Raw genomic sequence first — 16,118 nt, 5'->3', positions numbered from 1 at the left:
CGGGCCTTGGCGCTCGACCCGAGGCCATCGGCCTATTTTTAGTGCGACTGCGGACGTCTAGTTAGGGGCCGTCCATTTCAACTAATAGTCTTGGAAGGATCCTGCTTGATTCTGTAAGTAGAATTGTTTTAACTTGTAAACTGTGTTGGTTCTGTCATAGTTAGTAAGCTACTCAGTCTGCTTAAAAAGCGAGATCTAGTAGCTATGTTGACTATGACGTTAGCTAGCTAATATGTGGACAATGATGTTGGCTGTGTGTAGCGGTTAGCGGTTATGATATGAAGGTTTGTCTTAGAAAGTTATTTTTGCCTGGTCACAGACAGCTGATGTGTTGTGCACTGAAGTCCAAAAGCAAAGGGAAAAGGTGAGAGAAGAGCGCGTAGATGCGAGAAGGAATTAACGAGCAAAGTGATCATGATGTTTGTATTTGGCTCTTATGAAAGTTAACTGTGTTTGCGTGTAATCAGGGGTGTATTTATTCCACCGATTCTGTTGAAAAACATTTCTTAAATGGAAGCAAATAGAACGAAATGGGGATAAACATACCTGAATTTGTCCAATAGAAACTCTCGTTTGCAACTGTTGGACTAATGATTACACCCTAGATCAGCTAGATGCAGGCAAGAGTGGGCAAGGCGGTATTGAATGTGTCACTGTCTGTCACCTTGATTACTCAAGGTTGTAGCAACCTCATGATGGGTATAGTGAAAATTTGAATATCATATAGTAACCTAAACCTATCGATGTTACATTGAGCTGGGTGAATGGAATATGAATGACAGTCGTCCAATATGCTGTAATAAAAATAAAGCCATACTCATTAAAGAAATTATCATCCTCCCTCATCTTAAACGGCACTGACCGCCACTGATATGGAGGATCGGGTTTGTATCAGGATTCACATCCACATATGGAGGTTAAATGATCAGATTCCATGTGGTTATCTCTGTTTACACACTAGGAAAAAGATCAGATAAGTATCAGATATGCAAATAATTTGCAAAAGAACTGAATTGGGCTGCCTATGTAAACGCAGACTTTAAGTGCTACAAAATGCTAATACACCTTAACTGTACTGTCAGCTTTGGAAATCTTTGAAAATAGGGAAGAGGATTAAGTAAGTAAGTAAGTAATAATGGTAAGACTTTACTTGACACCCAGTGTCATAACTAGTATGTCATAACAGCTGAAATAACTTGTCATAACCTGTCATAATATTCCCTGCCATTAAGTTTCCTTCTGTTTGAAAGCTTATTCTTAAATCCTTTGTTGTTGTTGTAATGAATTCTTTACAGTCATGTTCTTTTTCCATCATATTTTAAATAACTTGAAAATACACTTTATGACACTGTCATGAAGCATTATGACCATCCTGTATCACCTTACTTGGACTAAGAAAATACACTTTATGACACTGTCAAGAAGCATTATGATGACCATCATAATCATATAAGCCAGATAGGCCTATCACATACATGACCCAGTCATCAGTCAAAAACAGGGTGTCATGTCCTGCTCCTGAAATCTGCTCCTGCAATCATCCCAGTCATCAGCAACAGAGCATTGGGGTAGGTAGCATGTCTGACATCAATGTGTGCGCAATTACAATTATAATTTAATATGGTCAATAAAATAAAATAAAAGATAACATAAACATACTGTTGACACGTAGGCTATGGTGTAATGGAATGTTTTGCCTTGTATAGTAGGTTTTGTGGGTTTTGACACTCTTATGTAGGTGTCATAACCAGCCATAAATAATCTCAATATATGTCACAACAGCTCAAAATACTGTATATCTGTGTCCTGACAGTGTTATGACCATATTATAACAAGGTATGACAAGTTATGTCAGCTGTTATGACCTATTATGACATGGTTATGACCTTGTCATAACGTGTTATGACGCTAGGTGTCATGTGTTACCATAATAATTGTACCTCCTCTGTCGTGAATGTGTCGTGCAAAGCTCTTGGCAGCCTCCAGGTTTTCCTGGTTGGCCGGCAGCAGCTCCTTCTTCCAGGTAGACACAGAGTAGTCGAAGGTGATTAGGCCAAAGTGGTCGTCCTCTACCAGGTCTACCAGGATCTTCAACAAGGCCTCACGGGTCTGACAGATCCCAGTGCATCAAAATACAATCAAAATGCAATCAATCAACCAATCAATCAAAATGAATTGTCCCATGCATTGAATCGTTAAACCTTTAGCTACATTACAACAGGCAACACATTCAAAAAACACACAAACAAACCTGCTCCATTTTCCTGCCATGCATGGAGCCACTCCGATCGATGATGAAGACTACATTCTTTGGTATGCGTGGTAGGTCACTGGGAGCAAAGTGATGGACAAAATACCCTTTTGACTCCTGAAGAGAGAATCAGAGATGGTGATGAAAAGACAGGGTAGAGATGAAGAAATGAATGACAGGAAGAGGGTGGAAGAAGTGTACCTTGAGATCTCCCATGGACGTGTTCCTGTAGACGTCATAGACAATGACCAGGTCTCCGTTCAGGCCCTGCTCTCCACAGCTGTCACATTGGCTCTGCTGCTCCTTGCTGGGGTAGAAATGTACCCAGGCCTGGGGAGAGGGCAGGGGCGTCAATTGGCAGTCACCATAACCTAGCTCAACACCAACAATTTCAAATAGACTTCTAAAATCATTCCAATCCCGATTAAAAGGCAAATGCAGTTTAGTGGTATAAACTCGCTGACTTTGGTACCATGCGGACGCCTGGGAGCAGGAGGGAAGGCTGTTTTTATGGCTGGCTAGGCTGACTTTATTAAGAGCGCATCAACACAGCTGCAGGGAACAGCTTGACATTTTCTCAAACCAGTGCAGAGGTAAAGATGGCTGTATAGATGGCTTTGGCTAGGTAACTGCTGTTTGACTTGACATGAAACAAACTAGGAGTTTTAATCCTGGTGCTGAGCTAGTGTGTAGCAGCTAGTTCTTGTATGACGTGTGTTTGTAGAATGTCCCCTATTGACTGAGATGAATCTAGAGCAACAAGATGATAATGGCTGGAGTCAATTTTGCTTTTTTTATTTTTTATTGTGTAGAAAGGCAGTAAATGAGCTTACATTTGATATAAAATTGGTTTTGTTTCTCTTTTTTTACATACCAATTGTATTATTACAAAATCCTATGTGATCAATATGAACAGTTCTATCTATGTATTCTTATATATATATATTTATAGAGTGGCAACCTTCATGTACATGTGGTATAAATTAAGTGTGTAAATTTACATGAATATTGAACCTGTAACCCCCCACCTCCTAAAAATGACAAAGCAAATAAAAACGTGGTCCCCAAAGCATAATTGACTCCAGCCATTATCAATTTGTTGCTGTAGCTTCAAGCTGTCACTTTGCCACACCCTAAGTTTAGCTGAAATGACGCCCCTGGGAGAGGATGGTAGTTTAGGCTTCTGCCTTTTAAAAACACAGCCTGTTTAGCTTACCTCCTTAGCATGAGCTAATTCGTATTAGCATTAACATGCAGAGAGATATGAAAATCACAGTGGTGCGAAGAATAGGTTTTGAAATTATGCATGTGTGTCTACATCTTTTTGAATGTTTTAAATTGAATTTGTTTAGAATTTAATTCATTTCAAGGTTTGAATTCATTTTGGTTAGCTCTACATTTACATTTACATCATTTAGCAGACGTTCTTATCCAGAGCGACTTACAAATTGGTGCATTCAAATTATGATAGCCAGTGGGACAACCACTTTTAGTTTTTAGTTTTTATGGGGGGGGGGGGTTGTAGAATGATTACTTTTATATTATTCCAGGTATTCCTTAAAGAGGTAGGGTTTCAAGTGTCTCCGGAAGGTGGTCAGTGACTCCGCTGTCCTGGCGTCGTGGGGGAGCTTGTTCCACCATTGGGGTGCCAGAGCAGCGAATAATTTTGACTGGGCTGAACGGGAACTGTGCTTCCGTAGAGGTAGGGGGTCTAGCAGGCCAGAGGTGGATGAACGTAGTGCCCTCATTTGGGTGTAGGGTCTGATCAGAGCCTGAAGGTAAGGAGGTGCCGTTCCCCTCACAGCTCCGTAGGCAAGCACCATGGTTTTGTAGTAGATGCGAGCTTCAACTGGAAGCCAGTGGAGTGTGAGGAGGAGCGGGGTGACATGAGAGAACTTGGGAAGGTTGAACACCAGACGGGCTGCAGCGTTACTACATTACTCTGTTGTGGACATTACCTCACTAGAAGCGTGTGTTTTGGTGATGGCATTAGCCAGCGCTTTGGTGCTCAGTCCCCCTTTTATGTACAGGAAGTTAATGCCTGGTCGCTCATTGATGTACACGTCAATCTGGCCATAAGGAAGAGAAGGAAAAGAGGAAAAATAAAGAAAATACAACATCAACCTCAAATGGAATGACTCATCAATCCATGTTCATTGATTTGATCTGTTCTCTCTCTCACCTTGAAGTCAGCGACAGGCTGCATGGGTCGAGCGTGGATCAGCAGTTCATACTTGCCCAGTCGGCGTTTCAACAGCTCCTCATAGGTCAGTTCAAAGGTCACCTTACTGAGCGCGGCCACAGTCACAGACGTCTTAAACTCCTCAAGGGTCCTCCCCACAGAACTGAGGAGACATAAAAGAGGCACAGTCTAACACACCAACACACACATACTGTAGTCACAGATACAGTACACACACACACACACACACACACACACACACACACACACAGGGCCAGCCCTAGCCTTTTGGGGGCCCTTAGTTAGATTTAGTTGCCCCCCCCCACCCTCTCAGGCAAAATATTTGAGTGGCCTCCCTCTTGACAGCGGAGAGAACATTTTGCAGTGTTACATTTCTTGCAATTTTACACGTTGCTATGGAGCTGAGAGAAAATGTTGCAGTTTTAAAACTAATTTAAATTCTTCACATTTTGCCATGACCTGTGCCATGTTCATATGATGTCTGAGTGAGAGTGACTAACAAAATCAATGGGGGCTCTCTGGAGGTCAGGGCTCCTGAACACATGCCCTGCGTACCCGGATGGTATTTTGATTATGATTAGGCCTAAAAAATATATATTATATACTTTTTTGTCATTCAGCAGACGCTCTTATCCAGAGTGACTTACAAGAGGAATTATGTTTAAGTGCCTTGCTCAAGGGCACATCACATAATTTTCACCTAGTCCTTTTGGTTATTGGCCCAACGCTCTTAACCGCTAGGCTACCTGCCGGCCCCACTACAAGGTTTAGATAGCTGGCTAGATTACCTTACCTTACAATCTAAAGAATCTAAAATATTTTTGCTGACATGGGCTAATTGAGTGACTGTAAGTGACTGATGAGGAAAACTGCTGATGCACTACCAAATTTAGAAATTGAACCTTGTGTATTATACTATTCTAACTCTCAACAGCAGGTTGAGACCCTGACTGAGTTCCACAAACAAGTGGCCGCTTATGTCGCTTATTGGCTAGGGCCGGCCCTGCACACACACCCACACACACCTGACTATGCCAGCACTTTGGCCACGAGACACTGCCTGAGTGTACTGCTGCTGAGCCTCCTCCTTCTGTTTCACAACCCCATCATACGTCTGCCCATCAATGGTCCTGAGGAAGAGAGAGAGGGAGAGAGAGCGAGAGAGAGAGATAGAGAGAGAGAGAGAGAGAGAGGGAGCGAGAGAGAGAGGGAGAGAGGGAGGGAGAGAGAGAGAGGGTTAGAGGGAGAGAGGGAGAGAGAGAGAGAGAGAGAGAGGGAGAGAGGGAGATATTTGCTCTATACGTGAGCATGTGTGTAATATGTGTGTGTGTAAACTATCATGTTAGACAGTGAAATATTAATTTAGGCATACTGTACATTTTGAATTGACTGATGAACGCATTCTTGGGAATCTTGACATGGAATTCTATTTCCTGTGACTGGTCGATCCGATTGGCCACCCGGCTGGTGATGATAGTGGTTGCATAGCGACTGGTCACTGTGGAGTTGACGTGAAAGCTGTAGATGTCCCAGTCCCTGTTCTATAAAGGATCAGGAAACACCATCAACACTGTTTAGCAATTAGCATTTAAGCATTGCATTTATCAATTTCCATTCCAAATTAGCATTTAATGATGCCTTAATCATTTTTGCATCCCAACTTAGCATTTAAGAGTGGCATTTTATAACTAGCACTGATATCCCTCCATTATACTGTGGCATGCCTTGTACATAAAACAAGACTGCATTTGTACACACACACACACACACTCGCTCACTCTCTCACTTACTCACTCGCTCACTCGATTACTCACTCTCTCACTCACGCGCACACTCACGTGCACACACACACACACTGTACACACAAGCAATCCCACCATTTATGAATACATAATAACCAGTAGAACTCAAGACTAGTATATCTAAAACCTGATTGGTCTCGGACTGGTTACACCTACTTGTTGTTTGACTGCCCTCTAGAATCATTCATGCCCACACACTCAAAGGAGCAAAAAGCTTTGACCAGTCGGTCTTTCACCCCAAACGTGAAATTATAACATGTTGCTGTTTGTCTAGCTAGGAGACATGGTGCACTCTGTTTGTTCGGGGCTGATAGGATGGTTTAGGGAAACAGCAACCAGGACAACTATGGACTATAAATGTTTGTGCTTTTCTAATAACCAATTTCTAATAACCATCGACTGGTTTCATGCTAGTGACTGATTGATCGTGCCTGGGAGGAATCCTCACTATCAGTATAAGCAATTTAGCAGTACGCCCAGAACATTGTTTTGAGAACCGAAATGGGTGTCTCAGTTTCAAGGCCTCAGCTTGGAGGGAAGAAGCCTCATGAGGTATTGGTCGGTCACATGCATGAACCAAACGTTAATGATGAATTAGTTATGAATAATGAATAAGCTAAATCATGCAAATATAACTTGTCTGTTTAAGCAGTATATAAGATAACTAACGGGACTGCCCTGACGTAGCTCCCGACCAACGTGTACTATGGTGCATTAAGTTTGTTGGAACCTCTCCAGCTTGCTGATAATAACGAATGATTCATTTAGTATTGACTTCAGGTGTCCCTGGTGGTAATGTCCACGGCAATATGGCGTCACAAACTAGATTATTGATTCTGCCTGCAGAGCTTTCCAGTGAGGGTCTGCGAGGAAAACCTGTGGGGAATTTTATGAAGCGTGAGGGAAATTCCTGTCTGACCAAAAGATGACGAGGACCAGACCAGACCAGACCCTCACTGCGAGCTGCCCATGAGGAGACACATAATCTGCAAACAATTGAGGGACACGGCGACTGAATTTCAGTAAGTCAATTTAAATGAATTTGTTTAAAAATAAATATAAACATAAAAAGGTACCACTAGTCTTAAGAAGAAGGCTAGAGCTAGTCTTAGGAGAAGGCTAGAACGAGGGCAGGAAAGGTACCATGGAAAAGCCCAACTGACAGCTGTCTGCAGGCATTTTTTGAAGTGTCTACATCAGGGGTGTCAAACGTCCGGCCCGCGGGCCGGATCAGGCCCGCAAACGGATTTAATCCGGCCCGCGAGATGATAAAAAAAAAATATAAAAAAAAATAAAATAAAATGGTAAAGTATAAAAATGCGCTGCAATTTTTCAATAAAATAAACTGCTGTTCCAATTGCGTCCACTGGGTGGCGCAATAGCAATTGTGTTAAGCAAGCAAACTGTTTATACCGGGGCAGAGCAAGTAGGTCAAGCACCTGCAGCCAATGAGCTACTTTGTTTTGCCCGCGATATTTATTACGGCTTCTACTTTTAACCTTATGTGCTTTGGCACCCTCATTGCCCCAATATGTCTCTGTCAAAAAAGAGAAAAGTGGACGCAGAGTGTTCCAAGAAAAATGGTAATCCTATTTATTCACGGAATTGAATGGGAAAGCTGTATGTTTGGTGTGTTCAGAGCATGTTGCAGTGCTGAAAGAATATAACCTTCGTCGCCACTATGTGAGTCTTCATGCCGACAAATATGACAACATTCAAGGACAGCGGAGATGAGAGAAGGTGAATGAACTGTTGGCGGGTCTGAAGAAACAGCAGTCTGTGTTTACTCACAGCCGAGACATCTGTGACGCTGCAGTGAAAGCTAGCTACCTCATTGCTAATGAAATCGCAGTGGCTTCAAAACCATTTAGTGAGGGTGAATTTGTAAAAACATGCATGATGAAGGCAGCGGAGATTGTGTGCCCTGAAAAGCGGCAGGCTTTTGCAAATATCAGCCTGACAAGAAACACAGTTGCAGACAGGATTTCCGATCTTTCAGTGGATTTGGACAGCCAGTTGAAGCAAAAAGTAAAGTCATTTATTGCGTTTTCGGTTGCAATTGATGAAAGCACGGACATTACAGATGTTGCACAACTGGCCATTTTCATCCGCGGAGTTGATGACACATTGACCGTCACCGAGGAGTTCGTGGAGTTGGTGCCGATGACAGATACAACGACAGCAGCTGATATTTTTACCGCACTCGTCGGCGCGCTGGACAGGGTCGGAGTGGACTGGTCCCGCGCTGTCAGCCTGGCTACAGATGGTGCGCCCTCAATGATCGGGAAAAAAGCAGGCGTTGTGACAAAGTTCAGAGAGAAAGTGCAATCTGCAAATGGAGGACGTGATTTTTTGACTTTTCACTGTATTTTGCACAAGGAGGCTTTGTGTTGCAAGTCATTAAAGATGGATAACGTCATGAAGGTGGTCATCCAAACTGTTAATTTCATCCGATCCAGAAGCCTGAATCATTCGTCAGTTTGACAGCCTTCTCAGAGAGAAAGACCACATCTATGGCCTGCCATACCACACTGAGGTAAGATGGTTAAGCCGAGGTGCTGTGCTGAGGCGTTTCTTTGATTTACGAGAAGAAATTGAACAGTTCATGGAAGAAAAGGGCAAACCAGTGTTAGAATTTCATTCCGTAGAATGGATGCAGGACCTTGCATTTATGGTGGATGTTACAGAGCACCTGAATAACTTGAACAAACAGCTGCAAGGGCGCAACAAAGTTGTCACGCAGTATTATGACAGCATACGTTCTTTCAAGTTGAAGCTGTCATTGTGGGAGACGCAATTTGCCGGTGGTGATGCAGCTCACTTCCCCTGTCTGAAAAATGTGTGCGCGACCCAACATGTGGCAGACATGAAGCGGTTCAAAGATAAAATAACGGGACTGTTACGGGAGTTTGAGCAACGCTTTCAGATTTATGTTTATATGTTTTTATGTTGATGTGCTATTGTTTTTAATTGATTTTATTTTATTTGTATATTTAACCTATTCTTGACTCTGTGGTTCTTGCACTTGTTTGGGGAACAGGATTTCATTATTTTTATCTACATTTCTGCCTGAGAAATGACACCCTGATATAGTTCTGTGATCTGTGATATACTTCTGTGAATCACTGAGGCATTGTGTGTTTGTGTGTTCTTTGTCCTCAGAACTTTCAAATAACTTTAGGTGTTTAATGATTAATAGTGATGTTGTGCTTTTGGACACTGTCCTCAGGCTCCAGCTTTATGTTTATATGTTTTTATGTTGATGTGCTATTGTTTTTAATTGTTTTTATTTTATTTGTATATTTAACCTATTCTTGACTCTGTGGTTCTTGCACTTGTTTGGGGAACAGGATTTCATTATTTTTATCTACATTTCTGCCTGAGAAATGACACCCTGATATAGTTCTGTGATCTGTGAAACAGTTCTGTTAATCACTGAGGCATTGTGTGTTTGTTTGTTCTTTTTCTTTAGAATTTTCAAATAAACTTGACGTGTTTTATGATTAATAGTGATGTTGTGCTTGTACTATTTTGGACACACTGTCCTCAGGCTCCAGCTTTATGTTGTATGTTGATCGTATTAAAACAAAGAAAACAATCTGAAGTTGTTGTTTTTAAGTTATATATACCATGATTTTTCCGGTCCGGCCCACTTGGGAATAGATTTTCCTCCATGTGGCCCCTGAGCTAAAATGAGTTTGACACCCCTGGTCTACATAGTCTGCATCCACTGATAATAGCAAGAGGTGTTATTTTATATGTATAGGAAGTTGCGGCAAGAGAACCTTTGAAGATACATATGGTGCATAGGAAGTAACGATAAGAGAATCGCTGAAGATGCACATGGAGTAATAAGGGAGATTACTGAATGTGTTTGGGAATAGTACTAAGTGAATGTGGATGTGAGAGTTGTGTGGGCGTGGAAAGGAAATTTGGATAATAAGATAATTGAAATTTGGATTATAGGAGTGGATGTGAGATTTGTGTGAGTGTGGAAAGGACGTGTTAAGCTGATTGAAATTTGGATAATAGAAGGATTTGAAAATGTGATATTAAGCTGATTGAAATTTGGATAATAGAAGGATTGAAAATTTGATATTAAGCTGATTGAAATTTGGATAATAAAAGGTTTGACATTTTGATATTAAGCTGATTGAAATTTGGATAATAAGACAAATTATTAGTGTTAAGAGATTGACATTTGGATAATAAATGGTAAGCTGAGTTCAACAAAGGATTTAAATGTGTGATAATAAGAGGGTTGAAAGTTGGATATTAAGCTGATTGAAATGTGTACAATAAGAGAGTTGAAATTTGGATAGTAAGAGGATTTAATTTTAGATATTAAGATATATTATTACTATTAAGTACTGAGTGAATGAGAGCTGTCAGGGGACTAGCCCCGTTGTGAAAGAGGTGCGTGTCTGAATGAATACCTCAACCAGTTCTGTGTGAGCTGAGTTTTCCAGTTCTGTGTGAGCTGAGTTTTTCGATCTATAACGTTATCAAGGGGTTATGTCCACCACCGCCTGTCAATCTACAGGTAGTGAGCACTGACAGGAGAAGCCATTGAAAAGTTTGAGAGGGTAACAGCTGAGACGGGTAAGGGCTGTTCATTGACGCCCCCGGACACTGAGATTTCTTCGAGAACATGATATGTGTACCTCTTGGGCTGGCTGCGCTGTGATTGTTGCTGGTGGTGTGGATGTAAATACCTAAGTTGATTTATAACGTTATATAGGGATTCTGTATGTCCAGATATGAAAGGAGAGAGTACTATTCCCAATTATGCTGTTAAATAGAACACTAGTGTAAATATTTAAACACCTGTATGAATAGAACACTAGTGTAAAGGAGGAATTTGTGAAGAAGAGTATAATGGGTTACTAGAGATTTGATAAAGTAACAATGCATTTTTTTTTATAATATACAACTTACACACCCACACGCAGACATACGTAAGTGGTGTAAAAAAGTATTCAGAGTTCAGGGTGGTCCCTTTATGGATCATTTGATAAAGATAAGGTTTAACCATTGTATGACTGTCTATAGGGTCTGGGAAATAAAGTCTCAGACAAAGATTGGCGCATATCCACTTTTGGTAATGTCATGATTGTCATAATGAGTGGACCAAGGCGCAGTGTGATATGCGTACATCTTCTTTAATAGAGTACTTAGCAACAATAACACAACAAAACGATACGTGAAGTCCTCGGTAACAAACAAACCTACACGGAACAAGATCCCACGAATCACAAGTGCACAAAAGGCTGCCTAAGTATGGTTCCCAATCAGAGACAACAAGCAACAGCTGATTCTCGTTGCCTCTGATTGAGAAACACCCCGGCCAACATAGAAACACATAACCTAGAACAGAACATAGAAAACGAAACATGGACACTACACAAAGAAACTAACACCCTGGCTCAACATACAAGAGTCCCCAGAGCCAGGGCGTGACAGTACCCCCGCCCCAAAGGCGCGGACTGCGACCGCGCCAACATAAACCCAACAGGGGAGGGGCCGGGTGGGCATTCCACCTCGGAGGCGGATCCGGCTCCGGGCGTGACCACCACCCTCTAACAACTCCCCCATAGCGCTCCTGGTCTGGTCTGGCCCCGCTGGCTGGAGCTGGACTGGACATCGGTGGAGCGGATTGCTTAGTCTCCGGTGTGGAGCAGCTGACCGGTACCTGACCAGGCACCGGTGAAGCAGGCACGGGCTGTGCCGGACTGGCGACGCGCACCACAGGCTTGGTGCGGGGAGCAGGAACAGGCCGGACCGGGCTGGCGACGCGCACCACAGGCTTGGTGCGGGGAGCAGGGACGGGCCGGACCGGGCTGGCGACGCGCACCACAGGCTTGGTGCGGGGAGCAGGAACAGGCCGGACCGGGCTGGCGACGCGCACCACAGGCTTGGTGCGGGGAGCAGGAACAGGCCGAGCCGGGCTGACGACGCTCACCAACGGCTTGGTGCGAGGGGCAGGAACAGGCCGGGCCAGGCTGGCGACGCGCATCACAGGCTTGGTGCGGGGAGCAGGAACGGGCCGGACCGGGCTGGCTAAGCGCACCACTGGCTTGGTGCGGGGAGCAGGAACAGGCCGGGCCGGGCTGACGACGCTCACCAACGGCTTGGTGCGAGGGGCAGGAACAGGCCGGGCCAGGCTGGCGACACGCATCACAGGCTTGGTGCGGGGAGCAGGAACGAGCCGGACCGGGCTGGCTAAGCGCACCACTGGCTTGGTGCGGGGAGCAGGAACAGGCCGGGCTGGCGACGCGCACCATTGGCTTGGTGCGGGGAGCAGGAACGGGCCGGGCCGGGCTGGCGACGCGCACCACAGGCTTGGTGCGGGGAGCAGGAACAGGCCGGGCCGGGCTGGCGACGCGCACCACAGGCTTGGTGCGGGGAGCAGGAACAGGCCGGGCCGGGCTGGTGACGCGCACCACAGGCTTGGTGCGAGGGGCAGGAACAGGCCGGACCGGGCTGGCGACGCGCACCACAGGCTTGGTGCGAGGGGCAGGAACAGGCCGGACCGGGCTGGCGACGCGCACCACAGGCTTGGTGCGAGGGGCAGGAACAGGCCGGACCGGGGTGGCGACGCGCACCACAGGCTTGGTGCGGGGAACAGGAACAGGCCGGACCAGGCTGTGGAGACGGACTGGAGGTCTGGAGCGAAGAGCTGACACAACCCGTCCTGGCTGAATGCTTATTTTTACACACTCTGTGTGAGGCATCAGCACAGGACGTACAGGGCTGTGTACTCGTACTGGCACTACAGCACGTGACACTGGCGCAGGATATCCGGGACCGAGGAGGGGTACTGGAGGCCACGAGCGTTGAGCCGGCACACTCCATCCTGGCTGCATGCCCACCTTAGCACGACACGTGCGTGGTGCTCGCACAGGACGTACCGGACTGTGCCGGACCACTCGCGGCACAGTACGCAGCTCCGCATACCTCGGAACCTGCCCAGTCTCACGCTGCCTAGCCTGAGTCCGGGGAGTTGGCTCTGCTCTACCTCTAGGCTCCGCCAACCTCCCTTCCAGCCCCCCAAACCCGGTGGCCTCCTCTCCTAATCCCCAAACTCGCCCCGTAGCTGCCTTCAGCAGCCCCGTCGTCCATGCCGTGTGCCCCCCCCAAAAAAATTATTGGGGTTGCCTCTTGCGTGTCCGACGTCGGCCCGGTTGGCGCCGCTGCTCCTCTCTATGGCGCGCCTCCACCGTCTCCTCCCACGGACGGCGATCCATTCCAGCCTGGATTTCCTCCCAAGTTTAGGACCCCTGCCCGTCCAAGATCTCCTCCGAAGTCCAGGCTGTCTGCTCCTGGACACGCTGCTTGGTCCTGTTTTGGTGGGATCTTCTGTCATGATCGTCATAATGAGTGGACCAAGGCGCAGCGTGATATGCGTACATCTTCTTTAATAGAGTACTTAGCAACAATAACACAACAAAACAACAAAACGATACGTGAAGTCCTCGGTAGCAAACAAACCTACACGGAACAAGATCCCACGAATCACAAGTGCACAAAAGGCTGCCTAAGTATGGTTCCCAATCAGAGACAACAAGCAACAGCTGATTCTCGTTGCCTCTGATTGAGAACCACCCCGGCCAACATAGAAACACATAACCTAGAACAGAACATAGAAAACGAAACATGGACACTACACAAAGAAACTAACACCCTGGCTCAACATACAAGAGTCCCCAGAGCCAGGGCGTGACAGGTAAAGGTACGGGACTTGACTTACCCCCAACCAATAAAACTATAAACGCTTATGAGATTTCCTCCACCCCGGTAATACATTTAGAAACAATACCCATGCCCTGTTAAATAAAACCAATGAATGTTGAACAAGTAGAGACTTGTTAACTAAACTTAAAGCTGCAATTTATTGTACTCCCGATTGAATTTTCGTTGAAAATCCCAATGATGAAGTTCTAAACCGATTCGTGAGTAGGCAAAATTGAACCACTCCCCGAGACGGAGTCGGAAACTGGCTCTGTTTCGCAGTCTATCCTGTCTCAGGTTCCAGACTTAGTATGGACAGAGCACTCCATCTACAGTGCCAGCCCAGTTATAGTGAAAGTATTATATAAATCTTAAAATAATAGACATTTAAAAAGTGTGAAGCAGAAAGTAAATATCCAACAGAAATTGGTAATAAATATATAGAGTAACAATGTTAGGGTAGACTAAAATGAAAACAGTGCTTTCCAATAAGGAGAAAGTTATCATGTTTGTTTTGTTTTGTTTTGAAACCTTACAATAGGGGTATAAGCAGAACATTGTTTGAGAGTGATCCGTGTGTATTAGCAGTAGTGATTGAGAGGGTCGTCCTATTGGGAAGAAAGAGTCCTAGTTAAAGGAAACAGATTTGGAGACTTGTGAAAGTAACAAAGTGAATGGTAACATTAGTAGCTTTCAGATAGCACTAATAATGCAATGTCTTTGTAATTTGAATAAATAAATGTTTAAATACAAGGTCGCATGACAAACAGAGGGATTGAGCCTTGGGACTGACTAAATTAGAAGATGCCATTTGGTGTTTGGGTTAGAGATAAGCTTCCTGTGGACAAATACAGTGGGGGAAAAAAGTATTTAGCCAGACACCAATTGTGCAAGTTCTCCCACTTAAAAAGATGAGAGAGGCCTGTAATTTTCATCATAGGTACACATCAACTATGACAGACAAATTGAGAAAAAAAATCCAGAAAATCACATTGTAGGATTTTTAATGAATTTATTTGCAAATTATGGTGGAAAATAAGTAATTGGTCAATAACAAAAGTTTCTCAATAATTTGTTATATACCCTTTGTTGGCAATGACACAGGTCAAACGTTTTCTGTAAGTCTTCACAAGGTTTTCACACACTATTGCTGGTATTTTGGCCCATTCCTCCATGCAGATCTCCTCTAGAGCAGTGATGTTTTGGGGCTGTCGCTGGGCAACATGGACTTTCAACTCCCTCCAAAGATTTTCTATGGGGTTGAGATCTGGAGACTGGCTAGGCCACTCCAGGACCTTGAAATGCTTCTTACGAAGCCACTCCTTCGTTGCCCGGGCGGTGTGTTTGGGTTCATTGTCATGCTGAAAGACCCAGCCACGTTTCATCTTCAATGCCCTTGCTGATGGAAGGAGGTTTTCACTCAAAATCTCACAATACATGGCCCCATTCATTCTTTCCTTTACACGGATCAGTCGTCCTGGTCCCTTTGCAGAAAAACAGCCCCAAAGCATGATGTTTCCACCCCCATGCTTCACAGTAGGTATGGTGTTCTTTGGATGCAACTCAGCATTCTTTGTCCTCCAAACACGACGAGTTTAGTTTTTACCAAAAATTTTGGTTTCATCTGACCATATGACATTCTCCCAATCCTCTTCTGGATCATCCAAATGCACTCTAGCAAACTTCAGACGGGCCTGGACATGTACTGGCTTAAGCAGGGGGACACGTCTGGCACTGCAGGATTTGAGTCCCTGGCGGCGTAGTGTGTTACTGATGGTAGGCTTTGTTACTTTGGTCCCAGCTCTCTGCAGGTCATTCACTAGGTCCCCCCGTGTGGTTCTGGGATTTTTGCTCACCGTTCTTGTGATCATTTTGACCCCACGGGGTGAGATCTTGCGTGGAGCCCCAGATCGAGGGAGATTATCAGTGGTCTTGTATGTCTTCCATTTCCTAATAATTGCTCCCACAGTTGATTTCTTCAAACCAAGCTGCTTACCTATTGCAGATTCAGTCTTCCCAGCCTGGTGCAGGTCTACAATTTTGTTTCTGGTGTCCTTTGACAGCTCTTTGGTCTTGGCCATAGTGGAGTTTGGAGTGTGACTGTTTGAGGTTGTGGACAGGTGTCTTTTAT

At 44.7% G+C, this 16,118-nt stretch overlaps 1 protein-coding gene across 2 annotated transcripts in view; it reads right to left on the bottom strand.

Annotated features, from left to right (window-relative positions):
- Positions 1–16,118, bottom strand: part of LOC311134242 (inter-alpha-trypsin inhibitor heavy chain H3-like) — a 135,311-nt gene that overhangs the window by 108,844 nt on the left and 10,349 nt on the right. For both annotated transcript variants that reach the window (XM_084167863.1, XM_084167862.1), the window contains exons 2-8: positions 5,832–5,995; positions 5,480–5,584; positions 4,434–4,596; positions 4,210–4,320; positions 2,453–2,581; positions 2,252–2,368; positions 1,941–2,109 (exon numbers count right to left, since the gene is read on the bottom strand). In XM_084167863.1, coding sequence (XP_084023989.1) covers positions 1,941–2,109; positions 2,252–2,368; positions 2,453–2,581; positions 4,210–4,320; positions 4,434–4,596; positions 5,480–5,584; positions 5,832–5,995 — 958 coding nt within the window. The remainder of the gene's footprint in view (positions 1–1,940; positions 2,110–2,251; positions 2,369–2,452; positions 2,582–4,209; positions 4,321–4,433; positions 4,597–5,479; positions 5,585–5,831; positions 5,996–16,118) is intronic.

This window comes from Coregonus lavaretus (genome assembly GCF_964263955.1).
Source record: "Coregonus lavaretus genome assembly, chromosome: 8".
In the NCBI taxonomy this organism is placed as follows: Eukaryota; Metazoa; Chordata; class Actinopteri; order Salmoniformes; family Salmonidae; genus Coregonus; species Coregonus lavaretus.
This window is presented reverse-complemented; position numbering and strand designations above follow the sequence as displayed.